At 39.6% G+C, this 23,367-nt stretch overlaps 1 protein-coding gene and 1 long non-coding RNA gene across 5 annotated transcripts; one reads left to right on the top strand and one right to left on the bottom strand.

Moving 5' to 3' along the window:
* The first annotated feature begins 80 nt into the window (after positions 1 to 80).
* STYK1 (STY kinase 1) lies at positions 81 to 23,069 on the top strand. 4 transcript variants are annotated; one of them, XM_090149773.1, is made up of 11 exons: positions 322 to 409; positions 1,830 to 1,910; positions 14,505 to 14,614; positions 15,544 to 15,693; positions 17,230 to 17,484; positions 17,731 to 17,912; positions 19,452 to 19,535; positions 19,779 to 19,987; positions 20,233 to 20,273; positions 20,577 to 20,673; positions 21,341 to 23,069. In XM_090149773.1, exons 3-11 carry the CDS (start codon positions 14,548 to 14,550, stop codon positions 21,543 to 21,545), a joined length of 1,290 nt encoding a protein of 429 aa, XP_090005899.1. In that variant the 5' UTR covers positions 322 to 409; positions 1,830 to 1,910; positions 14,505 to 14,547; the 3' UTR covers positions 21,546 to 23,069. The 4 variants fall into 4 exon arrangements, with proteins under 4 accessions (XP_090005909.1, XP_031465954.2, XP_090005899.1 ...); XM_090149783.1 differs by lacking the exons at positions 322 to 409; positions 1,830 to 1,910 and adding an exon at positions 81 to 220; XM_031610094.2 differs by lacking the exon at positions 1,830 to 1,910 and having other exon boundaries at positions 272 to 409.
* LOC149919794 (uncharacterized) lies at positions 10,100 to 21,227 on the bottom strand. Its single transcript, XR_016470831.1, has 2 exons — positions 20,854 to 21,227; positions 10,100 to 10,374 (listed from the first exon to the last, which is right to left on the bottom strand). It is a non-coding gene; the product is annotated as an uncharacterized LOC149919794 (long non-coding RNA).
* Positions 23,070 to 23,367: the final 298 nt, after the last annotated feature.

Raw genomic sequence — 23,367 nt, forward strand, 5'->3', positions numbered from 1 at the left:
GGTGCTCGCCGGTTTTCTAGCAGCGTCCCGTCTGCCCAGCCTTACTTCCAGCGCGGTCGCAGCCGGCACTGGGCCGCGTCAGAGCGGGCGCCTCAACGGGTCCCCGCTGTGCTCCCTGATTATGGCCTCCGCTGCGGGCCTGGCCCACTGCCTGCTGCGCGGTGCCTCGTCCCCGGCCTGCCACAAAACATAAGTACTCCAGGAGGCCGGAGAGCAGGAGGTAATCCCCGCTTACCTGTCTGCGCTTCCCCAGTTCCCACAGCCCTGCACCCCCCGTGCTGGCGTCCTTCAGCCGCCCTGCTGCTCCCTGCGCCGAGCTTTTGCCGTGAGAGATCTGAAAATAAGTGCCAAGTGATGCCTCAAGCACGAGCTCTTGAAGTTGGATGCGTATGCTTTCTTTCCTACAGAGGTACACCTGCCCGCCTTCGTGATCTTTGTCTTTACAAAGCAGTTATTGGAGAAGGTGTTTGCTGGGCTAGGCAAAGAAGGGCAAGAAATTTTATGATGGCTGAGAAACAAGACACAAAGTTTGTCCAGTTTGTTGATAGTAGGCATTAAGTGGTATGTAGGAGACTGAGGGTCGTGTCCCTTTGGATGGCTCACATCCCTGATCATGTCCCTTTCTCTATTCATTTCCAAGCCTTACTATCTGCTTCTACTAGTATCCAAACTTCAAACTACTCTCGTGTTTAAATAATTGAGTATATTGGTATTTTAATTGTGTGTGAAACTTTCACTCATCTCTTGTTACCACCGCTCATTTCACTGCCAGCTACTACTTATTGTACACAATAAGTAGCTAGTTTGAATATCGCACTCCATCCTTATACAAAAATGAAACGTAGCAAGTTACATGAAAACTGTGGAATTTATCACAAAGTATTGTGTTGCTAAAATTTTGCAGGGTGTTGAAAGTAGGCAAAATCCTTCAAGGCATATGAAAGGAAAGATAATACTTGGCTAACTGAATTCTTGTATCACAGGTTGCTGGAAGCAATGGAAAGCATTGTGTGGAATACCATTTTATGTTGTTTTGAGCTTCAGTTTCCCCAGGCAGTCTCACTGCCGGCTGTCTGAGGCACAGTGCTCACTAATGGACACCTTATTTTAAGTGGCACAGCCATTTTGATGGTTTCTGGCACCCCAGCTTCTGAATTCTCTGCCACAAAGCAGTCTCCCAGATGCAGCCGTTTATGTATATGTGTGTGTTTGTATGTTCCTAAGAAACTTGTACTTGCTCTGGTGTTGTTATTTAATATTGCTCCCTTGCTCTGTGAAAATCTGGGCAAGCATTCTGTGTTCATGCAGTAATTTGTTTATGCGTGTAATTCCAAAAGCTTAGTTGTAGCTACTATAGCAATATAGTTATTGCTAGTGCATAATACTATACTAAAATCCATTTGCGGTGACACTGGCAGACAGGAAAATGTTCAGGATGTCTGATTAATTTGTCATTCTTACTGACTGTTCTTTAGGGCACAGTGATGTGTTAGAAAGTGAATTGCAGGTCAAAAATGCACTATTAAGTGGAATAGTTCTTGAACATATTTTTGTGTAACACCGTTTCATAAAACTTTTGTGATATGTACTTTCTAGTTCTAGTAAGGTTTCTGTGGTCAACCTTTCTGGGGGAAGATGGCTCCTCTACTTCTTTTTGTGTGAAGTGGTGCAATTTATTCAATACTTACACTGGGTGCTTAAGTTAAATATGTTCAACAACTTCAAAGTTTTGACAACAGGAACCATTTATTCTCACCTGGAAATGTGAAATGGTGAAAATGCAGCGGCAAAACCCAGGAACTAAAGAGGAACGTTTATATGTTTAACAGGAAGAATAAAACAGAAAGAGAAAAGGTCAGATTAACAGAAGAATATGCGTACATAATGTGCTCAGGAACCTAGTTGCTAAGGTCAGTAGCGCCGGAAACTACACAAAGCTAATGAAAGTGCAAGTGATACATGCTGCACCTACTTTCCAGTCTATTAGCTTATCTATTGCCCTTGTAGTCCTGGGAAGAACTCCATGGGATAACTGGATGAGTACTGATTTTGGGACGCCAAAGAGTAGATCCTTTCAGAAGAAACTTGCTTTCTGGACAGTTACTTGGAGTTTGCTGATTTTTGTGACTTTTCAGCCACAAGATAAGTGGTGTGGTTTTAACAGTATCTTCAAGTAGGAAAAAAACTGAACGGTTTGTGGCTGAATTTGCCATCAGACCCCAAAGTGCATTGTAGAGATTACTGAGCAGTTGTGTGTGGATAGGATGGTTGCTTCATATGCTGTAGATGTCTCAGAGATAAAGAGGACATTTTTGTTAACAGAACTGCCACTCCACCAATTTCAGTGCACCTAGTCATACTTGCATAAGGAAAAACAGAGGGAAGAACACAAACATTTAAACAGGCAGTGTTCTCCTTATGGATGTGCACAGACAGAATAAATAACTTGTAACAGAAGTTTGCTTTTAACGGGATGAAACGTGACAGTAAATTTCTGCTGTCCCTTAACTGAACATGAGGAAGGGTTTATGGACTAGTGAGGAAGACTAGTCTGAGACCTGAACTCTGAACTGCTTAATATCTTCTCCGACCAGTCTGACTGGGAGCACAGCAGAAAGATTAACTAGGGAAACAAAAAGCAGTGGGGGTTGCTACCTTTGCATATGCATACCTTGAATATTAACTCCTTGCGTATCCCACTTTTTTTTTTTTCCTGCAGATGGGGTCTTTAGAAAACTGGGGAAGAAGGAATGAAAGGTGGAAGACTATCAGTTATTGTATTTTTAAACTGTGATACCTAAATAGGAATCAGGTTCATTTGAAGAGATTTCCCCAGCTGCATTTACAAAAGGAGTCTGTGGAAAACAACATATTTCAATAAATAACACACATAAAAGAGGAAATGTCATTTTCAATGTAGCCACTTATTAAACAGGAATAGGTTATAGGACAGATCCTGTGCATCTTCATGGAAAAAATAACAGTTGATGCAGGTTAGCACCAGAATAAGGGGATGACAGAAACCAGAGCCTGAGCTTGAAATCTGCAGCTGTAGTGATCTTTGTAATTGAAGTAAATGCTCAGTCTGGAACATGGGTGTCCATCTTCCTGACTTTCTTGGGCTGCACTGTGTGAAGAGGAATTGTGTTGGACAATATATAAAATACATAATGTAGCTAATGTGTTTAAATACTTATTTTGTGTTTTTAAATATTTTTTATTAAAGCATTAAAAAAGGAGCGCAACAGAAACATAAAACTAGTGGGATATTTGACCTTGGTTTTGTGAAAATAATGCATCAATGTCTGATTCAGTGAAAGTGGTTGCAGTACTTAGTGAGGTATCAAGGTGCTCATCAGAGAGTTTTGATCTAATTGAGCCCTTCTGGTGCTTCAGCCTTGAAAACAGTTGTTCACAAATGTATGTACTGCCAAAAAAAAAAAAAAAAAAAAAGAATTGCTGACAAAAAATAAAGTATTATTGTTAAGTGAGGGATATTTTTCTCTGATAAATCAGATCTTAGCATTTTATCCCAACTCAGCCACCTTTCTTCAGAAAAGCAAAAGATGCCCCCATAATCAGCATCCTACTTTGAAGGAACTCCTGGAACTGGTAACGATTCAATCCTTTGGCCATCATGAAATTCACAGCTTTGCTGATGATTTTCATCACTTTATTGATTTTAAAAGCTTTGCATGTAAATTTTCTTGATGAACGATGCAGCAGCATTTTGTCAAACGTGAGTTGCTGACAGCAATTGCATCGCCTTACAATAACTTTTGTAAGTAAGTCCTCCTTTTTTAGCAGTTGTCACCGGGGCACCATCAGTATCTGTACCAGCTATGTTGACAAAGGTTAGAGAAAACTGCTTTAACGTAATTGTTACTGCTTCACACAAATCAAGAGATTTAGTTGTGTCTTTTAATGGCACCAAAGAAATAATTTCTTCAGTGACATTATACTTGTTATCAGTACCTCTCTTGAAAATGGAAGCTGAGCTGTGTCTGTAGCATCAGTACTTTCATGTGTCACCAAAACATGAGATTTGAAATTACCAGCTTCACACTCTAAATTTCTTTTAGCAGTTTCCTATTTCTTCAATTTGTTTGTCTATAGTCCAGTGAGACAAACTGATTTTAGAAAGATCTGCTTTTTTATAAAGACACATTATATCCACCATGCTTTTTGTACGTTGCTTAATAAACTCATCGTCAGTAAATGGTTTTGATTTTTTTTTGCATTCAGATTCACTACCACATAACTAGCAGTGGTGGTTCACTTGAGTGAGTTCATTTGAGTTGTTTGGTTTTTTGCTAAGGGATTGGTGTGCACTCAGGACCCGGCCAGACAACTTAGTGGGGAATAGCCACCACCGTGATGGCATGGGGCAGGGAGCAGGCTGCATTGTGAGCTGTACAGGGTCACATGCAGGATGAGGGCCACAGGTTGGATGTGTGCAGTCTAGGGGATTTCTCTTCTGTTTTTTCAGGAGACAAAACTCCACATCACTGCACTATTCATTGATACTGTTCTGCTTTCTTCTGCCAGCCTACGTAGAGATCAGGCAATGAAGAGATACGGTCCCAGTATTCACCATTTTGCACACTTAGACAGTAAATACCAGATGAAAGAATAACAGAGAGAAGCTTGGGATGTTCTGCTCTGTGGATATATTAATTTGTGGTTGTTCTTGCAGATAAATTATCTATTGTGTTTCAGGATGTAACTCTACCTCTCTGCCTCTACCTCAATCTTCTCTAAATGAAATAATGTGCACAGCACCAAAGTATTAATACAAACAGGTCGGGTTTGCTCAAGGAGTTGGTAGAGATCATATCATTTTATGTTCTCAAAGCTGTCCGTGGCATACTATTGACTGTAAAATGAACTTTGTCTCTCAATGTTAGGTCTCATGTTGTTTCCTCTTGTAATACAACTGCTTTCTACTTGTGTTATATAGGTAAGCAAATAATCTTGTAGAGGCTTGTTTAACCAGGAGTCAGGAATCTGAAACATGAGATTTTTCAGTGATAGGCAAAGGCAGTCTTTGAGCTGATGTGGGGAGCCTGCAATCAAGCAGCTGGGACTTAAATACAGTGGTTGTCTGGAAGAAAGTCCCCAGGGCATAAATGCTGAGGAAATGAAATGCAGCGAGGAGTACACCTCACAAGTTATTCAGGATTGAGAACATTAGAAGGAGCTGAACAATGTCCTCAGGGGCATATTAACAGGACGACATCACAGGGCAAGTTCAAGAATATTGACAGGTCTTGTTAGGGAGCTCAGGACATATTTGAAGAGGTTTTGTAAGTGTGCTTCAGTGACAGGACTGTGCAGGGAGCTCCAGGCTGCGCTACTGGCAGGATGGGGAAAGAGAAGTGACAGCAGAGCTGAAAAATGAAAGCAGAATGCAATGGACAGCCTGAGCAGGAGGGATACAAGAGATGAGAATGTAAGAAAAACTTGCATTGCTGCTGTCTGTTCTGTCATGATTTTTATTAATCTTTTTTCCCTTTGCTCATTTGCTTGTTCTCTATCATGCTCTGGGATTTTATACCAATTTTCTGTTCTGATAACCCCCCCCCCTTTTTTTTTTCCTCTAAATGTGAAACATTAATATGAAGAGCATGGTTTCCATTTGTTATGTTATCCCTCCTGGTCTGTTGTTTATTTGCCTTTCAAATTACACACCAGGTTCCCACCCAAGGAGTCTTTGCCTTGCTCAGCTCTCATCAGCCAGATGGACCTGTTTCATGGGTTTGTCCCTACCTGTCAACTCATGTGTTAGACTTACGATCTTTCTGGGGAGAAAACTGAAAGGAACTTGAAGAGTAAAGACCTGTAGCTGGGCGGGTCTGGGGTAGGGAAATCACTGAGAAGGAAGTTACTCATAAGAATTACAGCAGCACAAAGTAATTGTATTGAGAGGCCTTGGACAAACAGGGAAACAGCAGCATGTAAGCTTCAGGAAAAGCTTACCGCGGGGCAAGAGAAGTGGTGTAATTGAGGTAAGTGAGAGAAAACACTGCTGGAAGATTAGCTAATGAATATTTACATATTTGAAAAGACTTTTGTTAACATTAATTTGCCCTAAACTAGGGTATAACTGCACTATAAAGTCTATATGCCTCTGTATGTATATGTATCTGCACCTGTACTTACTGACTGTATAGAAGTTACTGATATAGTAATTCATTTCTCTGATCATAATGGTATTGAGGTTTGGGGAGGGGGGGAGGGGGAAAGAAAGAAACTGAGATCTCCCTGTCTGCAGGTGGTTTAGTGAAATAACTCCCAGACACATTTTGAACAGGGAGAAAATAACGAAGGAAGTAAGTTCAATTTAAAATTAACCTCAGTTCACCAGGGATGCAATGCCTGTCTATATAAGTATGTTCAGTGCTTGATGAAGTAGTATGTGCCAGGGTATCGATTCAGAATTAATTAGCATTTGATTCCTTCATTGTTACTTGATTGTAAGGATGGTAAATTAGCTAGCTATTTCTATGTATTTATATGTTTTCATCTCTCTGTGTGTACGCGCACGCTATTGATTAAATTGTAAACAAAATCTCTGTTAAATGCACCAAGAATCATCTAAAAGATAGGAACTTGTAAAGTTGTCTGCACAACTTCAGCTAAGTTTTTATACGGCTGTGCAACTGTAAAAGCAGATACAGATTGTGTTTCATAATCGTTATACAGCAACATAATATGCTGTATTTTTATCAGCGGTGTTTTTTACAGCAAGTGCTACGTATAGCTGTGGTCCTTTGAAAAACCCTTAACATTTTTTCTGTCCTGTCACAGCTTTTGCTGTCACAGCGTTACAGAGTATCAATATCAGATTTATAACTGTATCAGGTTGATACTAGGGTTTTATAAGGTTCAGTGCTTGCAAATACCGCCAAAATCAGAGTTCAGTCAATCAAAAAGGTACAGCATGGGTGGCACTTCTAAAAGTAGCCTTTGATTTTGAATTACACAAAAGAAAGTCAAAGGCAAGAGTATGCTTGAGAGTCTGGCATCCAGACTTTTCATATTCTTTCTCATTAGGGACTTCAGGTTAATATATGCATATTTTTTTATTTATTTGTTTTTGTTTTTGTAATTCAGACTTTTATTTTGCAGACTGTCTGTGAGAAATAATATTTTTTGTGGCCTCATTTAAGGAGGAATGTGATCAGTATGATCAAGGTGTATGTTAACATTTCAGAAAATACACTAGATCTTGTCTGCATCAGAAAAAAAAAATATTTTTATTTAAATCACCATTCAGTTTCTGTGCTATTTCACAGTTCTGTAGTCAGAATTTTCTCAGGCTGCACAAATAATTTTTTTTTTTTTTTTTTTTTTGGTGAAATTATCTAAGTTCAAACAAAGCTTAGCGCCTTGAAATTTTGCATATCTCCATTGATGTGGTGGCAGTTTGAACTAACCTTTCTATAAAAGCACAGCAGTGCAGAGTGCTCTTCACTCACATTTCTCAATGCAGTAGTGGCTGCTGACTTTGCTTGTTTTTAATTCTCCCTTGAAAAGGAGTCAGGTTTGCTGTAAGTAATTCACCAGCTCAGATTGCGGCATGGATTACATTATTTGCTGTTTTCCCCATGGTTTAGCTATTCAAAACTTGTCGTCCTGATTAATATGCTTTATTAGCAGCTAGCCTAGGTTTGATGTTCAGATACCACTTCTAATTTTGGATCAAGTGAAAATATTGAGTCAGTACGTGATTTCTTTAAAACACTTTCTGTCTTCTTATAAAACATTATGGCTGCCAGCTGGTACACAAGGGAGTTGAAGTACCAAATCTTTGTAGCTGAGGAATTATCAAGGCAAATACAGCAAGCTGCAGAATATTATTGGTAATCTCTATTCAGGACAGTGGTGAGGCATTCCTGGTATGTTAAGAATTGATCTGACCAGTCAGAATTTCCCACTCTGAACAGCTGGAGATGCTGCTCAGACTAAGCAGCTCAGAGGTTCCATAAGGTGAATGATGAGATGGCTCTGTGGGCCAGGGAAAACTTGCAAAGTTGCCACTATCTGCCAGGCTACTGGAGAAATTGTCACTAGCCCATGAGCATGACACCTCCTGCAGCTGAAGCCTCATCGACAAGCTCCCCCTGATCAGGTGGCCTGTAGCAGACCCCAATCACTAGATGCCCTTTACTGGACTGATCCGTGATTTTAACCCACAAGCTCTCGACCCGGTCGTAGCTGTTCCTCAGACACAGCTCTTTGCAATATATCCACTTTCTAACATAGAGGGCAACTCCGCCACCCTTCCCACCCTGTCTATCCCTTCTGAAAAGCCTGTAGCCATCAATCAAGGTAATAGGAGATATAATGATTAAAGGATTTATTTTGTTTTATCAGTCAGTATGCTAGACTGAAGTAATTACTCAGGTGTTCTTTACCTACCTTTTGTCTCATGACGCATGCACTGAGCTTCCATTAGCACTATAAGGACAGTATGGACTTGATAATGACTGATAGAATAGGAAAAAATGTACCCGTGGCTCAGTTCTGACACGGGGAATAGTATTACAATACAGCTTTAAACAAAATAACTGTTCACCATCCTGGGTAGTGGGAGATTATTTTCCCTGTTTCTGCTGCTGAGTGTATGCTCCTGCCACTGTCTCAAGCCTGCACTGGCACATGTCAAGTTGCTTGGTGACAAATGATAGGAAACTACTGTGGTAAATATTACTCATACTGGCATAGAAGTTTGTATCAGTTTACCACGTGATCAGATGCACTGCTAAGAGCAAAACAGTGTGGGAAGAGAGCAGAAAGGAAAGATACCCTTGCCTGGTTTTGTAGTGGTGAACCTTAATTCAGCTTGGTTTCAGTCACAAAACCACAAAACCTCAGTATCCCTTACTTTGTTCCTTAGCTTATACAGACCCCACAACTGACATCTTTTACCTACTTATTCCTGAGCTGATGTTGTTCATTATGCTTTATTTAAATTACCAGGGTGGTAGAACAACTTGATGAATAAACAAACATGACTGAAAACAAAACACCACCTTTTTCTACCAGTGCTCATCATGTTGTCAGATGTTCACTGTGAAGTAAGCAGTCAGTATGAGCCAGATATGGGAGCTAACTCACTTGGCACTATCAGCAAAGGAATAGCTGTTGAACTGTTCCATGCACAGTTTACTCAGTAGCCTCCTAGTATCAGTTTGCAGACAGTGTTGACTGCAGGATAGCCTCTGCTAAGGTTTTACTGTATATCTCTTACAGCTCAAGGGCAGTTGCTTCTGCTATTTCTAGCTATGACACTCTTGGATATATATTTAGCTTGGACATGGAGCTTTGGATTCATGTATTGGTCAAAGAAAGGCTTGACTACCATTGTTATTACGGTCCATATGGAACCATGTCATACTTCAACATTGTTAACAATAAATTGAGCATTGCCTTGTAAATCACTGTATCTTTGCCACAGCAAAAACTGTCCAATCTCACTGGATTTGTTTTATGAAAAGCCTGTTTTCGCACTCTGAGCCCTGAGGGGGCCTCCCCCTGTTTTGGGAAATAGGTAGGCACCTTTTCAGAACTCTTCTGCAAAGAACTTTGCACCCTCTGTTGTGAAGTTCTTCATAAAGAACAAACTTCTGTTGTTCTCATGTTGAGAAACATTGTTCTAGAAAAGCTAAGTAGTATTCCGGTCACTGTATGAAGTGGAGGTTTTCAGAGCCTGAAACCACACAAGAAGCACTGTTACCTTGATCTTTGGCATTCTGAAAGCACAGTGGCCTAATACCATGCTTTTTACCTACCAAGTTTTATTTTTATTTTTTTTAATCAAGCTGTTAAGTCACATTGATGTGCTGCACAACAGAGGATGTGGTGAAAAAAGTGCATATCTAAAAAAAAAAAAAAAAAAAAAAAAAAATCCAGGATTTGAATAAGCAACAAATGAAGGAGAAGGAAATCAGAATAAGTTGAGATAAACTCAGGCAAGGAAAGCTGCATGTTAAAGCAAATATATTTTTGGACATAAACAAGATAAATGAATATTTAAGAATTCCAAGAAGTAGATTTCAGTATGTTCAAAAAAGTACTAAAAAAAACAGTGGGATAACTAAGTAGATGTTTACTTGTAATTACACAAGGTGCCCAGTGCAAATTCTAAATTGAAATAATACAAGCTATGTCCTCCAGGTTGAGATAGCAGTGATCTTGTCACAGCATAATACATAGATAAAGATAACACTTCCAGCAATATCTAAAACGTGGAACCTCTTAAGACATTCTTGTTTCTGTTATCCTTTCTTCATACTGAAAAGCTATCTTATGGTGAAATAACTATTTGAGCACTGCCAAGATGCTTTCTGCTGTAGGGTGAGCACACATCTGTAAATTAAAAAAAAAAAAAAAAGTATTAGTTCCACATAAAATCCATGAATAACTCACAGATATACTGGAAAAAAAAAAAATGTAAAGTGAGAACTATGCTCTTCTGAGTTAGCAGAACAGTCCCCAAGAGCACTAATTCAGGACAACAGTTCAGGAACTGCAGTGTTGTTGATGTTTGACCAGCAAGCTATAGGAGCAAAGTATGAGAATTCATACTGGAAATTAGCCCTGAAACACTTCATAAACACCTAAGTAAGTGTAGCTTTCTTTTCCTACTTCTGAGAGTTTTGGAAAAGGATGGAATGTACATGGACTTGTGTGCTCTCACATTTCCATTAGTAACACCAGTGTGTCTCTAAACCATGAGTGTCAAACCTTTTGTCATGCTCAGACCACACTGAGTGAAGAGGAGTTGTCTTGGACTGCATGTCACTCTGAAAGCAATACCTCCTGTTTATTTCCACAGAAACTACAGCAGATACAAATAGCATACCAACACTATTCGGTAGAGAAAATTCTCAGCTACAAAACACTTTTTCAACCAAGTTACCAGTATTAGCTCTTTTGCCAGTAGTGAACTAGACCCTGCATGTTGCAGTGGTTGCAACTCTTAATTAACTCTTAGAGTGTTTGTCAATTTTGATGAAGTTTTATTTTTCCTGTGCTAAAACCTCGAAAACAGTTGTTCACAACAGCTGTACATACTGCCAAAAAGTGATTACATGAATACGACATGATAGTGAATCAAGATGTATTTCTCTGGTAAGACAGAGCTGATAAAAGTCTGGTGAGTACGTTCCTGTAAATTGGTTGACCAGAGAAGTCTCTAAGACTCAGTTTGATGTTAGAAAGCAGACATTGTTTTTGGCACTGGATGCATGAGTGATAAGCACTGCCTATCGTGCATACCTTGAATGTAAGATCTTCAGCTTTTATACATTACTTGTATTACATAGGCAAAGACTTTCCTGGGCAGTTTATGTATATTCAATACAACTTCCCCAAAAAACTCATCAACATAGGGTTCCACCTCCTTGCACATGCTCAGTCTTTTTGTGGTGGCAGTGATCCAGGGGGAAGGGCAGTGATCCTCTGGAGGAAGTCAGTAGTCTTCCTCACTGTTCTCACCAATTGAACACAATCTCCATTCATGCTCAGTTAGCTCCTTGCCTTGATTGCACATTACCTGCTTTCACAAAGCAGAACGCTTATCTGCTTGTACAAAGACACAGGCTCTTTCTGCTATTTAAATAAACTACAGGACTATCCATCAGAAAGCAAATCACAGAATCACAGAATCACTAAGGTTGGAAAAGACCTATAAGATCATCCAGTCCAACCATCCACCTATCACCAATGGTTCTCGCTAAACCGTATCCCTCAACACAACATCCAAACGTTCCTTGAACACCTCCAAGGAAGGAGACTCCACCACCTCCCTGGGCAGCCCATTCCAGTGCCTGACCACCCTTTCAGAGAAGTAGTATTTCCTAATATCCAGCCTGAATCTTCCCTGGTGCAGCTTGAAACCATTCCCTCTAGTCCTAACAAACTTAACAATATGGCTATAACTTCTATCAAAGAGGCATAAGGAAATTTTTAATTGCAACTGTATACATTCATTTGAAAATTCATAAGCAATGTATTTATGTTGACTGAAAATGGAATCACACATAAGTAGAAAAAGGTTGTGTTTTTTTTTTTTTTAACAGTCTTGAAACTTGTTCTCAAATTTCTGTATCAAAATGGAAAGCACGGCTGCGTATTTTTTGCTGTTCACAGGACTGTGTTGTCAGTATATCACAACACATACAATGATTTGCCATAATTTGAGTTAGCACTGCGCACTTCCCTTGCCCTGTTTTCAGCCCAGATAAGGTTAATAAGCCCACCAGTGTTTGATTGATGCTAAGTCACAGTTGCACGCCCAGGATGGGATGGGCACTCTGGCAGGGCATGTGGCCCAGCACAACTCACAGTGCAACCTGCCCTCTGCCCCATGCCATCATGGCAGCAGGCAGCACAGTGAGCTGTGCCAGGCTGCATGCATCCTGAGGGCCACAGGTTGGATAGGCCTGACTTTGATTATACAGTGTCATTGCTCTTGAAGTAGTCCTAAGGTTTATTTTCCTGTGATGCCATCATGCCCCTTCATATCTTTTTTTCTTTTTTTTTTTTTTTAAATCTGTGTGCATATTTCTGAGAATGAAAAAAGTTAGGAGCATTCCTTTTAGGGTGGTGCATGTGTTGCTTTGTGTGTGTATGTTATAGGCAAGATAGTTTAACTTAGTCTGCTCGCTTCCAGAGCATACCTGAAAAACTGATGTTATTATCATTGATTTAACTCGCTGCGTAGCTACTCTGCTAAAACTAACATTTTAAGAATTAAAGGAAAAAATATCCTTTCTGCAGTAACTTAGAAAGCAGATATAGTCAGTTTTCTTCTTTCTACTACCTCTCTTATACAAGAAGTTTTCTTCTCAATATTAAGCATGAGATCAAACTCACTAATGTTTTATCTATCATCAACTTCTATAGAGCCATTTCAGTATTAATAAGTATTCCATGCTATTATTCACATTTGTCACAATTAATGAGTTAATTGCCTTAAACCCATAGTTGGGGGGAGCAGGAGGGAGAGGGGGAGGGAAGAAAGTACTTATGAGAAATAAGTCAGAAGATTGTAGATTATACTGTTTGAGAGGATGCTAAGTCTTAAACCTTCAGCAAAGTTCATAAGGAAGAGTGGCTAAATTATGTCTTGCCTTTCTGTCAGTCATCAGCATTCCCTACATTGATTCTCACAATTTAGAAATAGTAGTCTAGGTTTTCTGCTGATGAAAACACCCTTGCAGCCCAGAAAGCCAACTGTATGCTGGGCTGAATCAAAAGATGCATGACCAGCAGATCAATGGAGGTGATCCTGCCTCTTTACTCCGTGCTGGTGAGAGCTCACCTGCAGTACTGTGTTCAGATGTGGAGTCCTCAGTGCAGGACACACACAGACCTGTTGGAGCACATCCAGAGAAGGGCCACAAAAATGATACATGGAATGGAATGCCTCTATTACAAGAGCAGGCTGAGAGAGCTGGGTCTATTCAGCCTGGAAAAGAGAAAGCTGCAAGGTGACCAGGTAGTGACCTTTCAGGTATCTAAAAGGGAGCTACAGGAAAGAAGGGACAGACTCTTTAGCAAGTCCGTCGTGATAGAACAAAGGGAAAATGGTTTTAAGCTCAGGGAGGGCTGATTTAGGTTAGATACAAAGAAAAAAAATCTTTTAAATTGAGTGTGGCAAGGCACTGGAACAGGTTACTTAAGTATTGGGGTTGATGTCCCATCCCTGGACACTTTCAAGGCAAGGCTACATAAGGCCCTGGGTAACCTGATCTAGCTATGGTGTTGCTGTTCATTGCAAGGGGAGTTGGCCTAGAGGACCTCAGAGGTCCCTTCCAACTCTAACAAAAGTCAATGCAGCACCACAGAGCCTATTCCTACCTTGTAACTTCAGTCCTCAGTAAAGATATTATATGTAGTGTAGCAGTGTGGCATCTTCTAAGACATTTACACGTTCTCCAAAGAATAAACAAAAACACAAACAGCTTGTACTGAAAAACAAATTTCTACAAGGATACTTTCCCCTTGTAGTACAGAACAACCAAAATTCTACCTCAAGGATCTATTTTGCAGGGTCTGCAGCTGGCCTGCAATCCTGGCACAGCAAATTCAATGTCACACACTCATGAGTTTAGCCCTGCCTGAATGAGGTTGTGCTTGTGACAAGTACGTACATACATATATATATATATATATATAAAACAGGAGGTTTTGTACCTGAGCTCCCATAGGTTAGCCCCTTCCTACCCCTGCCTTCCTACCAGGTGCTCAATTGCTACACTTGTGTAGTACTTTAGAAGAAGCTTAATCTTAAGTTCTCATTGGGCATGTAGTCTATGGTTCATGGGATTTGATAGTGGACATCCCATATCTTTCTCTAAGCCTTGAAGTCCCTGTGCCTCTTCTTCACACTACCTCTGAACTTAAGGGGTGGAAATATCCATATTCTGCTTATTAATTGTTTAATAAATCATCCTTCCTTCTGATAAATGTTATTAATATCTTCATATCAGCCCAGAAGACAGAGGTTGGAGATCTGATTGCCTGTAATTGAACATGGCAGGAGATGTGAAAAGATTCACACGCATGCTACTGGAATGCAACAGCAATGACAAGCTGTGTGGTAAGATTCACTTATTCCTTTAGGAAGTATTTTTCCACATACTGAACAGGAAGGCCAACTTTGCTAAAAAGGAAGCAAGGTTTTTCCCCTTCTTCACCTACATCCCATGCCACAAAAGAAGATTTGACAGCAAAAAGCCCTGCAAAAATCCCAGCCTTTATAGCCATCTTAGAGTATTTCTACTTTGAAATCCACATAAAAATGAGGTTAAGACCTTGTAACATAGTCAGTAAAGATTCTCTTCTGTTTTCCTAAGGACTAATTTTGTGAGATTTTGATTCTGTCACTTTATGTCATCTTTGAAACTGAATTGGTGCCTTGTCCCATGCAAAAAATTCATCGCCTCCAAATTTGGGGACATAAAAGAGTCTGTTACCTGCAAGTCCTTATTAATGGCAGTGTCTTTTGATCAAACTCCAAAGCAGGTGATCGTGCCCTGTTTTCTTTAAATTGCTCCCTATATTTTTAATTGAAAAGCTGAACCTGTGATTTCACTGTTCTGTAGATCTGTGATGGCACAGCAATGGCCAACTCTTCCCAAAGCCCTTCTATCCCTCTGCCAAGGCCAGCTACATTTCAGTGATGGGTGATACAGTCATGATTAAAGTTCCTTGTCTCTGTACTAAGGCATCTAAATAAGTGACTGAGGCATCTAAGTGCAGGGGTCCTGGTGGCTTTATGAGGTTTAAAATTTTCAGCACCTTTGTGAAGCAATATTTGAGAAACAGGGTTGCAGCACTAGAAAGTGTTCAGTTGCTATTCTAAGAAGCAGCAAGTGGACAGACACACACAAACACGGAGTTGAAACAGTTGCACCTTAAACAGTTCATTACTGCTGTGTTTTATAGAATTGGCACACTCTGGGCAATGCTGCACATAGTCCTCAGAGCAATGCTCCTTTAATTCCCATTTTCTTTATCTTCTTATAGTTGTGCGTGAATATCAGACTGAAGTGATTGTTGTCCCAGCTCTCCTTGTGGGTTTTTTTGTCATTCTGCTAACTGTGATCCTTTGGCTGCATTGCCGAGGCTTGCGAACAAGAACAAAGCAGGAGGAATCATCATCATCTGGACAACAAGGTAAACATCACCATTTTCAAACTGAGGAAAGAGTATTGATTGCAGTGGCCCTAAGTCAACAGCTTGAGCTGTTAGGTAATAGGATTTCTGGAAATCCTGGGTGGTATTCATCTATCTAAAGAATGTAAGGAAAACTGGAGAACCTTCTTTTGTCCAACTTTTTTAGCAGTAATAGAATCTGTAGCACTGAGAGATCTGAGAAAACCTAAACCAGCATACTATGAAGATGCATAAACAAGTGATAACATCACTTGAGAATTGCAGTGTTTATGTGATAGCCTTCATGGATGCTCCTGCAAGCAACAGGGATAATTACAAATGAAAGTTTGTGTATAATAATTTTGGATATATATCACACCTAGTTATCCCATTTATTTATTATCATTTATGAAATTTCATCTTAAGCTGGTGTATCCTACTTCCTATGTGGACAACAGAAAACAGAACAGGGAGTGGTGAGAAGGAGAAAGGGTTGCCATTACTGCAAACACATGCTGCTATGTTGAAATGAAACTCTAGTTCTGAACTGATTTTCTTTCTATACAGGAAAAAAAGCCTATGTCAAGGGAAGTAATTGAAAACCACGATAAGGCATAGATGAGAGCACCCTCTGTGTGTCTCTTTCATAACTGACGGTATCAGAAATAGTGTTGCCAGCAGGAGCAGGGAAGTGATCATCCCTCTGTACTCAGCACTGCTGAGGCCACACCTGGAGTACTGTGTTCAGTTTTGAGCCCCTCACTACAAGAAAGACACTGAGGCCCTGCTGCATGTGCAGAGAAGGGCAACAAAGCTGGTGAGGGGTCTGGAGCACAAGTCTTATGAGGAACACCTGAGGAAACTGGGAATAGTCTGGAGAAGGGGAGACTCGGGGAGACCTTATTGCTCTCTACAGCTATATCAAAGGAGGTTGTGGTGAGGTGAGGGTCGGCCTCTTCTATATAACTAGTGATAGGACTAGAGGGACTTGTCTCAAGTTGTGCCAGAAGAGATTCAAGTTGGATGCTAGGGAAAACTCCAAATGAATGGTCAGGTGCTGAAATGGGCTTCCTAGGGAGGTGATAGAATCACTGGCCCTGGAGGTGTTCAAGAGACACTTAAATGTTGTACTGAGGGGCATGGTTTAGTGGGAAATATTGATGATAGATGGACAGTTGACTTGATGATCTTGGAGGTCTTTTCCACCCTTGATGATTCGATGATTCTATGATTCTAGCTGATAATAAAAGAAAATGGCTGTTTCTTCATCACAAGAATCAATTACAGATGTATTTTATCCAGAAAGAAAGTTTGCATAGTTAAATCTAGTAGAGATCTCCAAACTCATTCTTCCTTTTTGTCGATTAGAGAGTAAGATAAAGTCCTTCACCTTTTCCAGGTCTGGGATCAGTAAGATGCAACAGCATTTCTTTCCTTCGTCCTGATTTCCAAAAATAGTGTGGAGCAAAAATCAAAGAAAATAGAATAATTGGTATTGCCACTTACTACAAGGGTTCATGTCTGTTTTTGTGCTTCACATGTATTTGGTTTTGTCAGACAACAAGAACAACAAGAACCAGCAGGAATCCAGTTCACAAGAGAACCACTGTATACAGCTGAATGAGATATCTACGGAGATCCTGCTAAGTTCTGCATCCTTCACTCTGAAAGATCTGCAGATACCACGAGAAAAACTCTCACTAGGCAGTCTGCAGATAGTAAAACATGACCGCAATGGGAGCATCTACAGAGCAAAATTGGAAACTGGGAACTCGGGGAAGACTAAGAGTGTCATATTGAAAGCCTTACAAGGTAAAGCACATGGAGGAGAACCCAGTTTGGTACAAATCTGTGTGTCAAAGACATGCAGTTGGGCAGAATTTTGTAATCGTTACTGGGCAAGATCGAGCTGTGTTCAGTAACATACAAATATGTTAAACAGTCCACTGAAGTGGCATTGTAGTAGTATAAAAAAAGGCTGCTGTCGTTTCAAGCTGATTGCCCTGTTTTTTGCTGCTTCTATGTGGTGGTGGACTGGGGTTTCTTTGATTCTTTCAGACCTGGTTAGTCCCCAGGAAGTAAAGGATTTCCTGGGAAGGATTAAATTCCATCAAAATCTTGGCTATCATAAGAACCTGGTTGAATTGGTTGGATGCTGTATAGATCGATTCCCACTTTATATGGTAATGGAAGATGTATCTCTTGGTGATCTACTGAAGTTTCTATGGACATGTCGTAAGGTGAGTCAAAAAAAGTGATGATAGTATATCTTCTTAAAATTGCTCATTTACATATCTGTGTGTAAGTCATAGAAGATTCTTTTCATCTCTACTTGCATCCATCTGTATCAGTCTAAGCAATTTCCATCCCCAAAGAAGTTCTATGAAGTTCTGAACTGGAATAGAACCAATGCATTTATGAATAGGTGAGTTTATAGTTTGGAGAAGCTGACATTTTGTAAGAAGTCTGACTTTGCAGACCGCTGGAATTCTTTGAAGGGTTAAGCAGGCATTGGGAGAAGTGATACACTGATGCATACATTTTTCCCAAAAGTTTTAAATGGAAGTTCCACTCTAAAAGTTTTTAGAGCTCTGCTAGGAAATATACTAGGACCTGCTGCTTTTCAACGTGTGTCACTAGCCTATCAAAAGAGTTGCAAGTGAGGTGATCATGACTGTTGATGAGAATAGCAAGGGCTTGAGCATTTGCAGAAGAATCTTTCAAAATTGAGTAACTAATCAATAAAAAGAAACAGATAAAATTCAGCATAGCTAAAAATAAAATGAAACACATGTACAAAAGCAGTCTTGACTAAACGTACATAATGATGGCCTTGTATCAGCCTATTGCTGATGAGATGTGAAATCGTGGGACTGATTCTATGTACACATATACTCTCATGAAGAAGTTAACTAAAGTAAAAAAAAAATATATTCCAGAAATATTTGAAATTAGTAAGAAAGGCGTAGAAACAAAACACTCTCATGTCTCTGTATGAATCTGTCTTTCTTCAGCATCTGAAATTCTAAATAAGAGAGATTGCTTTCTGTCTTATTCAGCAGAAAGACAAGGTGTTAACAAATAAGGCTAGTCATGGTCAAAGCAAACTAGTGGAGATAGTTCTTCACAAAGTGGGGGTTTGACTAATGGAATTCCTGTTCACTGAGTGTTATGAAAACTGAAGCTTTTTACAGGTTCAAGACAAGACTGAACAAATTAATGGAAGATAACTGTGAAGGTTACCGAACATGTTGAGATCCTAACCATTTTGGGAAGTCCATAGACTGAAAATAACTAGGGGCAGAAGATTACTTAGGAAAAGCAACATATGCTTATTTTGCTTTTTTCTCTCTCACTTGGGTATCCAGCCAGGAACACTGTTAGAGGCAAGAGAGTAAGAGATGGGTTGATAATTTCATCCCAGATACTCATTTGTGTGTTACGGATGTGCTTTTCTAATTTGTTACAGTTCTTTCACTCATGTATGAATTGTCATTTTCCACTGTCATTCTGCTCATTTTTGTGTAAGCTATTAAATTATTTTCCATTATTCAGTTTACCCACCAGTCTCAGCTGTCCTTATCTTACCCAACATATCATCTATCGTGAACATCACCCATACATATGCCCTATATTTTTTTTTTATCTTTCAGTCAGTTTATGACTAATCTGTGAAATTAGCCAGGGAAGCATATCATTACATAATACTCATTTTATGAGATTAAAAGGAGACACATTCCCCAGCATCTGTAACTCAATGTCTACTCTTTTGTCTCTAGGATGTAATGACAGTGGATGGTATCCCCTACGACCTCACTGAAAGGCAAGTATACAAAGTTGGACAACAAGTTGCAGCAGCTCTGGTAAGTCTGCTCAGATTTGCTCTTTTTTTTTTTGCTTCTTGTTTGATTGTAACACAAGCCCACACTTAACTTAGGCAGTGAGGATGCCATTTGTTAAAATTGAGCCAAATATATTTGTATTGATTTGGTGGGCCTACACCTCTGTTCTGCACTGTGGAGGATGGGTGCAAACTCATTAAAAATTTCTGCCAACTAGAATTACTTTTAAAATGATCATAATCTCTTCCTTTTCCATCTTTTTAGGCTTACCTTGAACAGAAGAACTTGTTCCATGGTGACATCGCTGCCAGGAATGTCCTACTTCAGCACAACTTCACTGCCAAGCTCTGTGGATTTGGGCTGGCCTATAAAGCTCATACATATGGTGCCAGCTCAGTCACAGAAATGGTGCCAGTAAAGTGGCAGGCACCAGAGCGGCTTCTAAAGAACCCCCCGAGCATCATGGCAGACATGTATGATTTTATTTCTGAACTAGAATTTCATCTGTCTGTCAGACCTGTCTCTTTCACTTCTTTTATGTATAATTATTTCATGTCCTGAAGTTCACAGCAAGACTTAACTGTTCTCACCACAGTGCTTAACTTTACACCTCATACCTTCTCATTTCTGCAGAACGCAACTAATTATTTGTATGTGTTTAAGCTAGCTAGCTTGCTGGAACAGAAAATTAATATTGCTTTGTTTTCTTTTCTCACAGCTGGTCTTTTGGAATTCTACTGTATGAAATGATTACATTAGGTAAGAAGATGTAATAATTTTTTTTTTTAAATATAGAAGTTAGCAACAAATTAACAAAACCAAAAATCTGAAATTTAAGAATGCAAAATTGAGGCTAATTTAAATAATAAATTAAAAAAAAAAAAACTTGTTTTTTTTCTGACATGCAAACTCGTGACATTTGTTTTTAGGTTTTCTGTCAGTGTGGACAGTGAAAGAAAAAGAGAATATATTTTATTAGGCAGAGATGGCATCCTTATACTGAAGCTGCTGTCTGTGACCTTTATCTTATAGCTTTTCTGCTATTTTTCTTTCACTTTCCAGGTGATCCACCATATCCTGAGGTACGACCTTCTGACATCTTGCCATACCTGCAGAGACGAAACATTATGAAACAGCCCTCAAGCTGCCAGCAAGCCATGTGAGCCACTCACTTTAAATACAATTGAGATAGGGAAATGTAGAATGCAAAACTGTATCTTAAAGAAGATTTCTAAGTCTAGACTGTACAAAACTGTATCTTCTTAGTTGAGAAAACTTGTTCTCATGCCTGCCACTCTTATTGGGTTCTCCTGCATGAAACCTCGACTGCCACTCTTACCTGCTTTGAAAATTGTTCTTGTTCCTGCTTTCTTTTCTGCCTTTAAATTTTGTTGCTCCTCTGCTTCTCTGCAAGGTACAGGATTATTCTAGAGTAATCATTCTCCTGTAAGTGTTGAATTATCTCTGAAATGAACAAAGCAACCACAGGGAAGATATGAGACATTATGTTTCTTCTTGTGAAGACTTTTAATGTTATTATTTTTTTAATATTCAGAGGCTTTTTAATTGGTAGGATACCCAATTGCTGTTTCAAAAGGAAATATCAAATGTAATCATTTCCCCTTTTCCCATACTCAGAGATGACATCCTGGCAAACAGCTGAATGTCTGCCTTTTTCCCCACACATTATTATGTAGTTACAGGTTTTGCTGAAAGAACCTTCTATGAAGCAGAAAAAGAGGAGGTCTCTAGATGTTTTACATATGAGATAAAATTTGTGTTGGTATTTTTCATTTCCAGCTCCTCTCTACTTCTTCATCTTACAGGTACAGCATCATGAAGTCTTGTTGGCAGTGGAATGCAACTGACAGGCCTTCTCCATCAGACCTGATCCAGAGCCTACAAACAGCTATGAAGACCAGCAATGACCAGAGAGTTCTGCAGGTTCCTGAGCTAGTGGAGCCTGAACTCTATGCTGATGTCACTGGTGTTGCAATGGACAGTCTAGTGAGAGACTATACTGTACTTTGAAGGACTCTTTCTCATATTAGTAAAAGAGAGGTCTCTGTATTGCCTATTCAACACACTTGGCAAACTCAGAATGAGGTGTTTATGTATATACTTCAGATCTGTCCTCCACACTTGAAATAATGAACCAGTAGTAGCAGTACTTTTAAATCACCCTGATACCATTTTGATAGTGGTCATTTCAAAGCAAAATGAATTTAGGAAGCTATAGAAAATATAATGAGAAATTTGAGTTTAGGTTTTTTGAAATCTCTATCCACTTTTCTTTCCCATGAAACTGCATCGCTTGAGTATTCAGAAGAGGAGGTGTCCTGAGGAATACGCTCTTGGTCACAATCTTACTGGAAAAAGTGGACAGAGTAGGTAACAGAAATGAATGGTTTCCTGTCCTGTCAACAGTTTACAGGCTGGTTCAGCCCTGTTCTGTGACTAGTGGGCTGAGGGTACCCACAGACCCACGTCCTGGAAAAGGGAAAAAGGTAGGGAGGTGGGCCTAAAAACAAAACAGCAACAATGATCTGAGGAGAAACAAACTAATTTACTAAAAATGATATAAAAATGCAAGATAACATGATATAATACAATATAATACAGTATAATTGGAATCGAAGATAATAAATCAAATAAAATGAGTGTCCAAAAACTAAAGGCCTTACTCTAAGTAAGCTAAGGCGATGCAGCACCTGCAACAGAGACAAGCCAGAAGATCAAAAAGGGAGGTCTCATGATCTGCAAACAGTTTTTATTTTTCCCTCTGAGAGGAAAACAGTAATGGAACAGTGAACAGTCCTTTGGGAGATGTAGTTCTTCTCTTCTGGGACAGGTACCCAGAACTGGAGTGTTAACTCTTTAACTCCCAGTACACTACATGATGTTATGATGTTGTGATGTGGAATACTGATAACAAAAATCATAAAACCGTGACACTGTCCATTATTTTCACATTCGCTAAAGGCCTATGTGATTAACTTGCATTATTGCCTGTTAAGTGCTCAATAAATGTCTGGGATCTCTCCAGAGCTTTGCATGAAAGAATAGGCACTGTATATTTTAAACAAAATAAAATGATTACCTACCTGTGACTACAGAAATTTTTGAATTGAAATGATGCATCTCCACATAGAGTGTGCCTTTTCTGTGGTAGTGATGAGACTGAGTGCATACTTGTTACAAATGGAAACTGCTTCGGTCATAAGGGAGAAGCAACAGTATGTTTATTGAAATCATATAGTGATTTAGCAAAGCTTAATCAAAGACAGTGACTTAGATGGCAGAGTAGAGTGACAGAGATGTCAAAGTACACTTAATTCTTTACTGCATAAAGGGTAGGGTTAAACACGCTCATCCAGAAGACCTTCCTTTTGAGTCACGAGGTTCAGAGTGCAGCCCTTTGCTTAATACCTTGAACAATGGAGGTAAAGAGCCTGGGTGCAGCTGAATCTATTGCTAGACCCAAACTTGGTCAAAGGTTTATGTCTAAGAGCTTATATGTGCACTATCAATCTAAGATATAATCTTAACAAAGCTTATACAAACTATTAATCACTTACTGAGATTCCGTATCAGCAAGGAGACATTTGGCATCAGGGTGTAAGGGATCTTTACAGCAGGTGTAAACTCAAGAGCTGTCTGTACTCAAAGGGAGATCCTATCGTGCAGCTAGCTGCCATGCAGGAGAGTTCAAGGCTTGCTTGGCTGCTCGCTATTTATGAGATAAAATGATTGACTCATAGTTGTATTTTTTGCCACATGCTCAGTTGGCCCTCAGCTGGTGAACTAAGTATCTGCCATCAGTTCTTTCAGCACCCAGTTTGAGACAAATTTG

Source organism: Phasianus colchicus, chromosome 1, assembly GCF_987193195.1.
Source record: "Phasianus colchicus chromosome 1, bPhaCol1.hap1.1, whole genome shotgun sequence".
NCBI classification, from domain to species: domain Eukaryota; kingdom Metazoa; phylum Chordata; class Aves; order Galliformes; family Phasianidae; genus Phasianus; species Phasianus colchicus.